The sequence below is a fragment of the Brugia malayi genome (genome assembly GCF_000002995.4).
Source record: "Brugia malayi strain FR3 genome assembly, contig: Bm_v4_Chr2_contig_001, whole genome shotgun sequence".
NCBI lineage: Eukaryota > Metazoa > Nematoda > Chromadorea > Rhabditida > Onchocercidae > Brugia > Brugia malayi.
This window is the reverse complement of record NW_025062476.1, coordinates 6,474,700-6,488,127: the sequence shown is the minus strand read 5'-3', so window position 1 is coordinate 6,488,127 and position 13,428 is coordinate 6,474,700. Positions and strand designations below refer to the sequence as shown.

Sequence of the window (13,428 nt, the reverse complement as noted above, 5' to 3'; positions counted from 1 at the left end):
TTTAATAGTGCTATTATTCACGTTCTGTTAATTCGACAGGTTCATTTATTGATACTTGTAGAAGTTTTCAACCTATTTGTTTCATTTCTTCTTAGATACATTGTTCTGCAAAAATTTGTTCAAAAACCGTGGAAAGAACTAATCACTGGAATTGAGTTTTTTTAGACTAATCTCCACACTCAGATAAACTTTGTTCCCACTTTTGATTCGAGATAAAAATTTGGACAAGGTCTGAGAAATTCTTAGAGTAAATAAATGAAGTTTTTTGAAAAGGTGAAGTTGAACTAATGAGATACCTCAGATCACATGGTCTATTCAATTTGCAATTAATGAGTAGTAGTATTGGTAACGAACTATTCACGAATGCACTATTTTCCGCTCCTGTTAGATTGAGATTTCGCGGTGCTTGTAGCGCTAGCAATGGCAATGGGAGGCCATTCTCGGTTACTGTTAAAAATATGCTCAACATGAACAAGGTTAGGATAAACTTCCGAATGTTTTTGATCATACGAGAAAAGAACTTTCAAACAAAAGGCTCCTTATCAAATAAGCGAATATTATTCACTAAAATGAACTTATACCCTTGTAGAAAGCAATTATTACTTTCATCAATAAACAGCAACATAAGTGATAAAATTTCCAACAAGTCTATGGAATTGTCGATTACAACCTTTGCTTTATAAGTAATAGGAGTGAATAAACTGACTTGAGTTGAACTTTTTTAAAAAATTTGAACTTTTTTCAACCTTAGCAGATACTGTCAAAATTTGATGATTGCTCAGCGGATAAAGGAACAAGCAGCGATATTGATAGTAGTGAATCAGGGTGGGATTTCTGGGGCCGAGTATACGACGATCCAGTACTGAGATCGCAAATAAACGATCGCTTCCATGTACTTCTAAGTTTCGAGTTTTTCTCAATAAGCAAGTTCAGTAGTGAGGAATAATGTTACTTCTTAATAATGTTATAATGTTACTTAATAATGTTACGAATAATGTTACTTAATAATGTTACTTCCAGATAATGTTACTTCAAAAACTGTCCTAATTCCTCCTAGATTCTTACTCTGTTCCTTCTAGAATGCGCCAACTGTATCAGAGATGCTAACAAGCGAAAAACTCATTCGCGCTCAACTTATATTTCTAAATGTACCACGGATCGGCCCTGCTTCCCAGCAGGTAATTCTAATTTTAAAATAAACTTAGAACCATCCCTTTTAGAAGTAACTACCAATTTGTTAGTGCTAAAGCCAGAAAGTTGAAACAAGAGACAAAACAAGTACTTTTCTTTCTCTTTTAGTTCTTACCCTCACTAGATTTAGATTATTCGATCCCTTATCGAAAGCGAATGCGGAAAAAATATTGCTATATTCGATATTGCGATCAGCAATCGGCGTTGGTTGGTTCTCTTTGTTCTAATTTCCGTTAAATCTTGATCTTGCAAACCTCTAATGTTCGTATGTATTAGGGAAATATGCAAAAGTTTGACTCAATATTCAAAAAGTTAGAAGTTCCTTTCATCTGATGTACACTTATTCTAAAACTAAATTTTCAAGAGAAAATGACAGCTTTTTTAAGGCGTGTCCGTTTCTATCGCTACGAAGACGCACTGCAAGTTCTTCGGGCCTTTGACGGCTACCGTTTTCGAAACCGATTCTTGTCCGTTCGTTATGAGGATTACCTTAACTGCAAGGTAAAGCTTATTATGCTAGGAATAGCATGTTTAAAGTACACATAAAAATAGTTCTTTTTTCTATTTGATCCAGGCCTTTGAATTAGATAAGCAGCCTACCAAATTGGAATTAGAACCCAAAGTGGAATATCTATCGGATACAAATATTGTTTCTAATATCAACAAAAACATATGGGATGCTACCGAATTTGCCCAAGTTGAATTATTCAAAAAGTATGTCATGCCAAACGCTATCACCTAAACTTAAGGGTAAAACAATAAATGTATTATTCGACTATATTAACAGAAAGGCATTAAGATGACAGCATGCTTTCATATCGACGAAGAGGAATAGTTCAGGATTGTAAAAGAATCCATAATGTCACTTTTAATTTACTAATAAAAGGTTATAATTAAAACTCATCCCATTGCATTATAATCGGATCTGTCGAGAATAGGAGAGGCTGAAAAGAATATAATATGGTAAAATATGGTTTAAAATAAAATGGAATATACTAACATAGCGGGAAAGTATCAAAGCGAGATAATACCATGGTCAATAAATCAATTTAATTTTTAATTTGATTCCAAGTGTGCTTCAATTACATCCTCGGATTAATTTCATATATAATTTTAGTGATTTAATGAGACTGCTGGAAAATGCAGGAAAGGATAACCCGGGTATTTGTATTGATGATCCGTGCATCACACAGATTATGACTCGTGGATCAGCGCTTATCGAAGCTATGCTAAAACAATGGCCTGTTGGCTTATTCCGCATGTGTGCTCCACAGGTTTATACTCTTTTCTGCTAGACTAAATTTCTAGAAATTCAGAACCTCCATTTCAGGTTCGTTTGACCGGAAGATACCTTAGTTTGGGCCACCAAAGTCAAAGTGCTGTGCTAAGCAAAGTTACAGTCGAGGTATGACTTCAATTTAAAGCTACTTGTTTTGATTTTTGTTTGCTTGAAAACTAGTAAATGAAAGGAATTTTTTCTACAAAAAAGAATACGACGTTTGAATCTTAAAACGCTATCAGGTGAATATTGCAGTCGTACCCAAGGATATATGTGGAGACATGGGAACCCGTTGCACCTACAATAATTTACACCAAGTATCACCTGGTGGATTATTCCTGTGCTCTTTTGCGTCATTTCGGCGCGCAACAAGTACAAGTGGACTTACCATGGCGAATCCTAACAACGCTTCTTCCATCAAGCGCAGAGTGGCCACAAAATTCTGTAGAACTGATGGACCTGGTAAGAACACTTTCTATTATTTTTTATGCGGTTGAATTTTGACGATTGAATTTACAAAACTAATAAGTCCATTACTTATTAGTTTTCAGTTTTTACTCCATTACTTACATTTCTATTATCAGCTTTAAGAACTAATAAGTAAAAAAACTCTAAAAATAAAAAGTAAAAAATCAATTTCTGCATTTACCTATTCTTTGCAGGTAGCAAAATTATCGCCTCATATAAGCATACTTGGAGAAACGTTATTCTTAGTGAGTGACGAAAGTCACAGACGAGCACTCGCGCAAAAATTGTTACATTTACCAGAATAACGCAAGTGTTATAAGAACAGGATTTTTCGTGACATAGAAGTATTTACAATTATTTATTTCAGTGGTGCAATTCTCACTATATAATGCAAATGTTAAATTATGTTATCTTATATTATCTATCATCTCACCCACATCTCTGCTATAAAATATATTTAAAAGGCTGAGATGGAGAAAAAAACTGAAAACATGAAAAGTTACCATCGTGATATCTGCATATATTGCTTTCACTTTTGTTTCGTCAGAGTTATGCACGGTATCACAGCAACGTTTTATCAGATTTACAATACATGATGGTATGAAATTTGTCAAAAGTCCATGTATGCAGAAATACTGCTATTACACCAAAATATCATTACGCCACATTATCTTCTGACTGAGATGGTACCAAGTCGAATTCCGGCATTTTAAGAGGTACTTCATATAGTGTGTCATCTTCCGGATTTCCTCGGCTCCGTTTTGTCTTCCTACAATTCCAATATTTCCACGTTACTCCATAGTTTTAATGCTTTAAGAGGTACTTCATATAGTGAAGTATATAAAAATGTGAAAAATATAAATGTAGATTTATTGACGAGCTTTTTTCGTCACCTAAGAAAAGTCATTTTTAATTCAACTCTAGGTTTCGGCTCACGCTGATGGTCACAATTTACCTGCCAGTTTTGGGGCATTAGAAAAGCAAAGCAAGAATTGTTGAAATATTTTTTAAAAAGTGACAGTAATTCAATAGGGAACAAACAAAAAAGTGGAGGTGAAAAAAAAGGTGGTGGAGAGACTTATTGTTTACAATCATTTTTCTCGACAGCTCTTCCTAGTTGACTTGCCAACTTGCTAGATCAAATGATTTGGAATTATGATGAGAAGAGACTAACGTCCGAATTTGTAACTGTCTACCTTTGTTCGTCATATATTTCCTGTTCAATTTTTCGTCTAAATGCTTATGCCCTGAAATATTTCCAGCTTAAAATATATTGCTTAATTGTTAATATTGGTAATAACGAATTACTTTATATAGTATTCTCCTTACCTTTACTACTGCCAGGACTTCGTTGTAAACTGTGCTTATGAAGTTTGTTCCTTCTCGATTGCTTCCAGTTACTAATAGCTTCCTCATTTGGCTCCATACTCCGTGATACAGTTGTCTTGACTTTCAGAGCAGCACTGTAATTGGCTTCCGGTTCCAGCGCGCTGTTTCCCATTTCATCATTCAGTTCCTCGGTCGAAAACGTTACTCTATTAAACAACTAACTTTCGCTCAGGAAGGACAACATAAGCTACTTGAGTAAAATATATGTCAACTATTTAGTACCAGATAGACGCGTAAAAACAAAAGGTAAATAGTTGGATAACTTACCTTTCTGCATGTACTTCTTTATTACTTTGTTCCAACGGCAATTTTTCTATTGCTGGTTGGCTTGCTACCTGGAAACCATTCTAGAAACTTTTTAGCCAACTTCTCATCCATTTTTATTTTTTTTTTCTTTTTCTGGAGAAAATAACGCTTTTAATTTTCAAATCAGTTTTCGTTTAAATTTTCTTTTTCAATTACAGAATTCAATAGTCGCTTCTCAATGAAAATTTTTTCTTAGGTTTCGTTAGAATATCATTTGTCCATTTCCGAAAACCAGAATTAATGGCAGACGGACAACTGAACTTGCATTTGCATTTTCATTTGCATCAAGTTTCGATTTTCCTATCTTTGTATGCTCGCCTTGCTTACTAGATTGACAACCCATTTGTGTAACTGGGTTATTCGAACACCTTGTCACCAATAATGCAAAATGGTAAATAACGATGAGTATATTCTTCAATAACTTATGTACTGCCAGCCCTTGCTGGGATCTAAATTATTCAAATCAAAACTTACAGAAACTATGAGACCATAGAACAAAGTTAAGCTCTTTAAGCTCATCAAATAAATGAAGCTCGTGAAATGTGTTCATGTGAGCAATGGTATCAGTCTAGAAAGCAATTTAAAAAGAAGTGTCAGCGAAGAAGGGCAGAAAGGTATGCACAATTCGATATGGCCAAATTCAATTTCGTTTTTCACTTGCAATTTGCCTTTTCGACATCACTACACCAAAAAACACTTTCGTTATGTAGTTACTTTGATTTTTAACGATTGATTCTTAACGGTTCATAGTGATGGAGCGGCATGATAAGAATATGGTGTTACGTGCTTAAGCAATATGGATCTTGTTTCTTGGACTTTCTATTTTTGAATCTCTCGGACGTCTCATCAAATAACGACTTCGCTTGATGAAGCATTCTAAATTTCTTAAAAATGTACTCTTTAAATTGCAAAGATAAGCCAAATATAATTGATCATGACTGATCATGGTAATAAAAGCCATAATAAATAAATGGTTATGATAATGGCGTAAAAAAGGAAACTGTAAATCAGCTGTAGAGGAAACTGATAGCTAAAGCGAAATGTTTAAATAACTCTTCAATCGCTTTGATGAAACATAAAGATAACCCCTTAGTATTTTGGTAGAAATTTCAGAGACAGTCTAAAGCCTTCTTATAACAGAAATGACCTACTACATATATGTGAGAAAGGATGACCTATTAGGTCCCATTTCACTTTTACTTTTTTGTTTTTTTTTTTTTTTTTTTTTTTTCCTGCTCAAAGCGGAAGAAAAAAGTATTGAAGGTAATATTGTTGTGAATGACCAAAAATAAAAGTATTACAACGATAGTGCAGTAGTGTGAAAAAATGCGGACAAACGGCGTAAACTACGGAAATGAAAATTACGGGCGATATTTTACTTACAATCTTTCATATAGCACTTTCAAGGCGGGAGAAATCAAACTGAAATTCTGGCCATTCGCAAACAGACGTTGTACTTTCAAGCAAGAGCAAAAACTGTTTCCTGTATTATTTCGACGATAGATTAGATGTTTCACGAAAAGTATTATTCCCAAGGAAAAGTTGGAATAAATCAAAGCGTTCAGTATGCATTATAATTCGATCCACTATTACTCCATAACACTACTACGTTAAAATATATAAGTGAGGGAAAGTAAACGCATGGCAGTATTGAAAGTGAGACAACTGGCATTGATTTTGGGACATAACCAAGAATGAAACACGAAAATCCTGTATGATCCTTAAGACTTTTCTTCGTTAAACAATCAAATCCGGAGAACTTAAATTGGAGGTGTATTACGATCTGAAACTTTTTTATTCACTAACGGGCATCCAATAAACACTGCTCACAACATAAATGCTGAAAAGTCGTTATGCACATAAGACACTATTGTCTCTTCATTTCATCTAGTGTCACTACTCTAGTATCTACCACACAACTCTTTAACAGTGATTTTTTTATCCAGCAATTTCAAACAAAGAACAAAACCACTAATAAGATCAAATAAGGTAAACGGAATAGTAATCAGTGAAAGAGAATTATCCTACTTCCAAATATCAACGCTAAGTTTCCTTTGCAAAATTTCTCGGTAAAATATGAAAATATCGGCAGATGCACGTTTAGCCAGTGTTCTTGCAGCTTCAAATGTACTGTATTCGAATGTTCCATCCGTATCACAAGCCACTGTTTTCGTCGATTCCTATGTTTACAATTTCTTCACATTCCTCTCAATAGGGATGAAACGTGTTGTGCTCATATCACAAAGTAATGCAAATAAAACGTGGAGTGGAATGAAATCATAGTAAGATTTCGTTATTAGCCATCTAAAAACAAACTCACTTCTCCACTCGAATAAAATGCAAATGTATAGACTGTATCGGCAGAAGAGCATTGTGCACAAACTGGATCCAGAATGAGATGTCCTTGAGAAACTGCCACAGTAACTCCACAAAACATCCCATTCATAATAATACCTAAGTCGAGAGCTGCCAAACAAGCAGCATTTAAAGCTGCAGCTGCCTTAAAATAACATCAACATATCACAACACAGTTAAAAATGAATAAACCTGATTAAATAAGTATTTCTGAAGGTGTCATTAGTCAACAGAAATTCATTTTCGCAAGAAATTTGAAATAATACCTCACAGCCACCTTTCTGTAATAACTGCAGGGTGACATTCAGAACAATACGCGGATAGTGAACATGATCTATTGTATGTTTCAATGCAGCACCCAATAATCGATTAATCTAGAAAGAACGGACTGCTGATTTTAACACACTATTAAAATTAAATAAAAGATTAGGCATAAAACAACTGGGAAAAATATGACAGCTGATAACATGCTGAAATTCTATGCAAAAATTTAATTGAACACTTCAGCACTTAGGAACTGACAGATCACCACTCCACAGTTGGGAAAAGAAATCCATATTGACGGATTGGCAATGCAATCTTTCGAAAGCATATGCCGAACAGTCTTATTCTGTTTACAATAATGTGAAGTTTGAACAAACATAAAAAGACCTTAACAGATTCCTTTAGTCCATAAGCATGCTTATAAAGGATGTCAATGAGCAGACGCTCACTGAGTCGCTTCGAAGAAGCGTTACCAGGACCATTGATTCCGCACCATATTACAGTGGCACCTTGTTCCAAGGCACAAGAGCCATCAGTTCGAGGCAAAAAACTTAGTTGTGCTCTAAGACCTTGTAGCTTTTGATGAGAATTATTGGACACCTCAGGAAATCTCACTTGCATTTATTCGTCCTAGAATAAATATTCATCATATTCTTGTCTGTAATTCATTTGCTTCAGAAAGTTGAGTAAAATTTTTTCAAATGAATTCCAAGGAAACTAAGAATTACGAGTCTTATTACAAACACATCAATATCGGGACACATGAAAACCATCGACGCCTGTTATCCACCGAGAAATGAACATATCCCCCAAAATGACGGTTTTATATTGGTTGTGCTGATTTCAGCGATTTCATTAGAGGTGGTAGCTCAATACGACCGGCCGCGAATCAGCTATGTCGACATAGGGCAAAGGTCAGGGAATACTGGTGGTCTAAGTTGGGTCGACAGCAGCGCTTCAGCAGTTGTGTCCTTCTGTGCCTCGACTTAGTCAACTTCTTGCATTCTTATTCTTCTTTCAGCAACTTTTTCAATACTAAATTTTGACTTACGTCTTTACTGTCTAGTTATCGTTATGTTATAAAACATTTTATTATTTATAATATTACGGTTGAACATGTCATCCGTACGGCTTACCACATGTTCAGATTACAGTTCTGGAATCTCTTTAGGAAAATTGTTTTTCTAGCAAAAGAAAAGAATAAAAAAATGCTAGTCAACAATATTAACCGTTGGTGAGAAAAAATGAAGACTAAAGAAAGAAAGATGCTTTTACTGGTACTGTTGTGCTCACCGAACATTCGGGTCTGCAAATTCGGTGTTTCACTTCTCACATCTCGAAAGAAGTTTTTGGTCACATCCACAGTTCTTGATCATCGTTATAATTGCTCCAATGAATTTCATTTGTCTATATTACTGTTTATAGAAATTAAGCTAAACTGAATTTTTTCAGCCTTATTTAGATTACTTTGTATAACTTGTTGTCAATGGCTGAAGAATATGAAAGCGTTTGTCTGGTGAAGCCTGAAGTTTTCGTTTATCGCATACCACCTCTTACCAATAACCGAGGATATAAGTAAGGTTTTTTTCCAGCCTTACTACTGTATCCCCCCTCGTTTAATGCCATTATAATTACTGTAGTTGCTGTCAACTAGAACCCGTTTAGCTAGGCAATTTTTGCTTCAGGTAATTACTACTATATTTGCTCTGTGCTCCATAAGAATGTAAGGGTGGATAGATGTGAGAAAAAGACTTTTGAAGGAGGAGTATTTAGTTACGATCGGTCCACATACTATGTTAAAAGTACTTACAGAAATATCATTCTTGTTAGTGGTAGACTTGATTCTAAACGCTTGTATAGATATATACATATATTCCTAGACATATAAGTTTATAGAGCCGCAGATTGGAAGCTAGATGAACCAGATTGGAGAGGACGTATGCGATTGGTAGCTATTGGCAATAAGTTGGAATTACGATTAGAAGATAAAGTGTCTGGGCAGTTGTTTGCGAAATGTCCAGTAGATGAGTACCCAGGTCTCAGTATCGAGCCTGTCCTCGACTCTTCACGGTATTTCGTAGTTCGATTAAAAAATGACAACAGTCAAACAGCTTTTATTGGTTCGTTCTTTGCACAAACGCTTGTATATGCATCATTATTTATTAGAGTTAATTTAAAATTTAATGTTGGAGGAAGCTAAACATCGGAAGAATATCTGCTAGACATGATTTGTATGAATTGTGCATGAATTGTTCGAGGTGTTTTGTCGCCTGTCATTTTTCTAGGTTTGGGATTTGCTGACAGGAGTGATTCATTTGATTTGAATGTTGCGCTACAAGGACATTTCAAATACATTGAAAGAAACGCAGAATTCTGTAAAGAACAAATGAACGAGGGACCAAAGTTGGATCTTGGTTTCAAAAAAGGACAAACTATAACTATAAATTTTGGGGTAGGTGTGATTTTTCCAAAATAAGTATGAATTGGAGTAAACTCTTTTCCCATATTGGTATTATTCAGCAGATTTCTCGGGACAGTACTGACACTGTAACCCATATCATCATTCTCACAAAATTGTGAAGTTACGATACTCATTTTCAAAATGCAAATAGTAGCAAATTGACTTGGTTTGCAACTTCCAAGGATTTCAGCAGCTATTCATTGTATTTGTAAATAATATTTTGAATAATAGGTTTTCAAAAATATGTTTGTAGAAAAAGACATCAACAAATTCTCAACAGTCGAAGGCATTATTACCAAATGCAAGCAACAATTCTGGAAGCTTTCCATTATTACCTCCACCACCTTCAGCTTCGTCTCCTATTACTCAGCGTTCACGCAATATTCCAGGCACGAAAGCGGAATTCAAACCTTAATCATGCTTGTGATAGATCTCTTTTCTCATCACTTATTGATTTTGTGCAAAAACATATATAGATCTGTATATAATTGAACATAATTATAAGTTATGCTTCGATTCCGAGTTAGGAATTTACCAGTGAGGGATATTCTGTGATAGAATTAGTTTTGAATGTTTGTTTCATGGCCAATATCTTTTCTGGTAGGCACTGCTACGATTTGAATCTTATATCATGCACTGTGTATGTAGATCTTGCATTGCAGTTTTTGCATCGAGTAGTTTTTTTCAACTGTGGTTTTTACAGGACTTTTGGTCGATTTTTTTCTCAATTTATTTAATTGGTAATCTCTTTTGAAAAAGTTGTGATTTACTACAATTAGGTGGTGTGCGTCAGTACAGTAAAGAAGTAACCGAAAAAATATTTTAATAAAACATACGCTTTGCTGTTGAAGTACTAGTTTTATTCTAATTTCTACTTTTCATCCAAACATTTCTGCTACAATTCATCTTTTGTCGTATTAATTGCATCATAAATTATCTACAAAATTTTGTGTTGGTGCTAGGTTTTAATTCATCACATGTACGGTTAAATAGTTTTCAATGGTTTACTGCACTATAGATTAAAATACTTTTCAATGGGATGATACAAATAGGTTGAGTGGTGTGGTTATGATTAAAAAGACTAGATTAGCAGTATTATTACTAAGGTAAGGAGAAGAGGTGAAGGAAGTGAGGTGATATTTGTTCGATTGTTCTGTGTTGAAGTGGCAGATACCCGGTTTTTAGATTTCCTTATGAATTGTTGAGATTTCCCAGCTTCGGAAAGTTTTGAAATTTGATAATTAAAAATGTGAACATATATGATATAAAAGTGAATAAACATGTAAAAAATAAATTCTTAATAGTTTTCAGTTATATTTTGCGGAAATGGCATATCGTTCTACAGACGAAGTGGCATACATCCGCCTGTTAAACGAATATTCGGAGCTGAAGAAAGATCCGGTTCCAGGAATCATTGCAAAGCCATTGAATGAAAGTTTATTGTTATGGGGCTACGTTATTCGTGGCGCGAAAGATACTCCATTTGATGGTATTTCTTTATGCTGAAGTTCTCACCTAATTACGAATTGTTCTCTTTTGTAAGATTCATTTGCTAATGCTAATATGCACTAATCTATCGGTTGGTGCACTTCGGTTTCTATTTGTGGTGAACGAAACGCTTTGTATTTCACATTGTGTAGGATTGTCTCATGTCAAGGGACTATTAAGTTTAGAAAGATTTAGTCTACTCCTTTATTAAAGTATGTTCCATTACAACTTTCATACTGAAAATATTAGGTCTTTTTAGGTGGTGTGTATTACGGCGAGTTGGAATTCAGTAAGAATTTTCCATATATCCCTCCGCATGTTCTTATGTACACGCCGAATGGACGGTAATTCAACTATTACTTTTTTTAAGTGAATTGCATTGTTTGTCTTTAATGTTTATAATATCTCTTTCTTTTTAATTTTGTTGAATGTGTAGTTTTCTTAGCTAGATATAGAAACTCTCAATAATGAGTGCTTGATATTTAGATTTGTGCCTGGTGAACGAATCTGTGTTTCTATTTCGGCATTTCATCCTACAAATTGGGATCCGTCATGGACTGTTGGAACATTCCTACATTGTTTCGCCCACTTTATGATGTTCGACGAGAAAGGAATGGGTATGGGTACGTAACTACATTTAATATTCTGCTGTTTAGTTGATTATTGTTCCACTCCCTCACTCATTATTCATTTTTCTCTTACTGATCAGTATCTCTTAATGGTTTTTATAACTGTAAATTATCCCTTGTTTAGAACTGTTAATCTTGTTTTTATTCATTTTGTGTTTATATTATATTAGTAGAATTGTTATCGATTATTATAAAAAAATAAAATATAAGTTATACGTGGAAAATACGATATGTTTCCGTGAATTCAGATGATTCATTATAGGCGCAATAGGAAGCTCAGCGGAACAAAAACGTGTCTTTGCAAAGCAGTCGATGTTGTACAATAAAACAGTGCGTTTTAACCGCTCTAAAGTTTCTGCCCGAACAGTTGTCCATTGTTTTTTCTCCAGATTTTGAAGTGTTTTTTTTTTTTTAAATTTTCTCTACTACTTGTAATGCAGAAATTCTGACCTATTTCTCATGTTTTATGAAAGTGAGAAATTGTGAAACTTATGCCAGGTTAGAAATTCATTCGCTGTTTAGTCTAGCTTATTATTATTTTTTTTTTTTCAAGAAATACTGCTAGCATCTTCTTGCATGCTGATATTTGATCTTATCTTCTGCAGATGCATCACACTGAGTAGCCCAAGAAACATATGTAATCTAGATTAACTTTTCCGAGGTAGAGCTTCATTAGCTTTTTATGCGCTATCTTTTCAGAACAAAAATTTCATGAAGACATTTGGTGAAAAACCTTTTGGTTCAGAGGATCCAGAAAATAAAGATCGAACAAATACTGCTGTTGAGACAGATGACGAGGAAGAAAGTGAATTGTCAAGTTTTTCTGAATCTGACAGTGAGACATTTCACAACCTTTTGACATGGAAATTCTAGTTCAAAAGAGGTTCTTTGAACAAGATGGTGCAGAAGAAGTAAGGTTAAAAATTTTTGAAAATAAAGACCGAACAAATGCTTTCTATTTGTTTTTTTCCAATAAATAGATGGATTGTTCCATTTTCAGAGAATGTTCGTTACTAAAGTATGCTTTTATTGTCAGCACTTTTCCAAAATTAAATTTGAAGTGTTGGAGACTTTTTCTTATTGGAATCGAACTTTTTAATTGCATTATTTTGATGCTTACTCTTATTTTATATAGTTTACAGTTTATTGACGTTTTAGGATTACCTACCCTTTGTTTCAATTTTTTCTCCAGCTAATAGACTGATTATTCCACTCCAGAAAATGTTCGCTGTTATACATACTTACATTGTGAACTTTGATATTTTTTTTTGCCTGAAAAGATCAGTCGCTCATTCGTTCCTTTCCTTTGTTTCTTACACCCTTATATTTTTTTTTTCTTTTTTAGTAGCTCTAAGCGAATTCTGTGGTCCATTTGTTAAGTTAATTTCACAATATTCTTATATAATTTATCTCCAGACTATAATTTTTTTTAAAGCATTATACACTGCATTCTTTTAAAGAGGTTAAACATATTCGGGATAGTCATCTAGAAATAATTTTTGGTTAACATTACTTTTTCAGTTTTTTAAACCGATATAAATCTTTTTACTTTATTTGCGCTTTGTTATTTGTCTTTCACTCTGTTATTTTTTTCTTCT

At 34.1% G+C, this 13,428-nt stretch overlaps 5 protein-coding genes across 8 annotated transcripts; 3 read left to right on the top strand and 2 right to left on the bottom strand.

Annotated features, from left to right (window-relative positions):
* Positions 1 to 287: 287 nt before the first annotated feature.
* Positions 288 to 3,243, top strand: Bm3171 (Uncharacterized protein; the record flags this gene model as incomplete). 2 transcript variants are annotated; one of them, XM_043078652.1, is made up of 10 exons in its annotated part: positions 288 to 476; positions 755 to 892; positions 1,080 to 1,178; positions 1,322 to 1,398; positions 1,578 to 1,692; positions 1,766 to 1,905; positions 2,309 to 2,465; positions 2,522 to 2,596; positions 2,726 to 2,932; positions 3,133 to 3,243. In XM_043078652.1, the coding sequence occupies 10 exons, from the start codon at positions 288 to 290 to the stop codon at positions 3,241 to 3,243; spliced, it is 1,308 nt and encodes a 435-aa protein (XP_042934586.1). The 2 variants fall into 2 exon arrangements, with proteins under 2 accessions (XP_042934586.1, XP_042934587.1); XM_043078653.1 differs by having other exon boundaries at positions 752 to 892.
* A 336-nt stretch (positions 3,244 to 3,579) lies between these two features.
* On the bottom strand, positions 3,580 to 4,976 carry Bm10431 (Uncharacterized protein; the record flags this gene model as incomplete). Of its 2 annotated transcripts, XM_043078651.1 has the most annotated exons (5): positions 3,596 to 3,707; positions 4,113 to 4,185; positions 4,268 to 4,473; positions 4,595 to 4,662; positions 4,899 to 4,976. In XM_043078651.1, the coding sequence occupies 5 exons, from the start codon at positions 4,974 to 4,976 to the stop codon at positions 3,596 to 3,598; spliced, it is 537 nt and encodes a 178-aa protein (XP_042934585.1). The 2 variants fall into 2 exon arrangements, with proteins under 2 accessions (XP_042934584.1, XP_042934585.1); XM_043078650.1 differs by lacking the exon at positions 4,113 to 4,185 and having other exon boundaries at positions 3,580 to 3,707.
* Positions 4,977 to 6,657: 1,681 nt separating this feature from the next.
* On the bottom strand, positions 6,658 to 7,873 carry Bma-crn-5 (Uncharacterized protein; the record flags this gene model as incomplete). 2 transcript variants are annotated; one of them, XM_001899952.2, is made up of 4 exons in its annotated part: positions 6,658 to 6,813; positions 6,954 to 7,133; positions 7,255 to 7,362; positions 7,640 to 7,873. In XM_001899952.2, the coding sequence occupies 4 exons, from the start codon at positions 7,871 to 7,873 to the stop codon at positions 6,658 to 6,660; spliced, it is 678 nt and encodes a 225-aa protein (XP_001899987.2). The 2 variants fall into 2 exon arrangements, with proteins under 2 accessions (XP_001899987.2, XP_042934583.1); XM_043078649.1 differs by lacking the exons at positions 7,255 to 7,362; positions 7,640 to 7,873 and having other exon boundaries at positions 6,954 to 7,079.
* Positions 7,874 to 8,738: 865 nt separating this feature from the next.
* Positions 8,739 to 10,128, top strand: Bma-ncap-1 (Uncharacterized protein; the record flags this gene model as incomplete). Its single annotated transcript, XM_001899951.2, has 4 exons — positions 8,739 to 8,827; positions 9,149 to 9,372; positions 9,538 to 9,704; positions 9,967 to 10,128. 4 exons carry the CDS (start codon positions 8,739 to 8,741, stop codon positions 10,126 to 10,128), a joined length of 642 nt encoding a protein of 213 aa, XP_001899986.1.
* Positions 10,129 to 11,039: 911 nt separating this feature from the next.
* Bma-ubc-15 (Uncharacterized protein) lies at positions 11,040 to 12,703 on the top strand (the record flags this gene model as incomplete). The annotated part of the gene is made up of 5 exons (XM_043078648.1): positions 11,040 to 11,202; positions 11,461 to 11,545; positions 11,688 to 11,824; positions 12,093 to 12,160; positions 12,530 to 12,703. 5 exons carry the CDS (start codon positions 11,040 to 11,042, stop codon positions 12,701 to 12,703), a joined length of 627 nt encoding a protein of 208 aa, XP_042934582.1.
* Between the last annotated feature and the right edge of the window lie 725 nt (positions 12,704 to 13,428).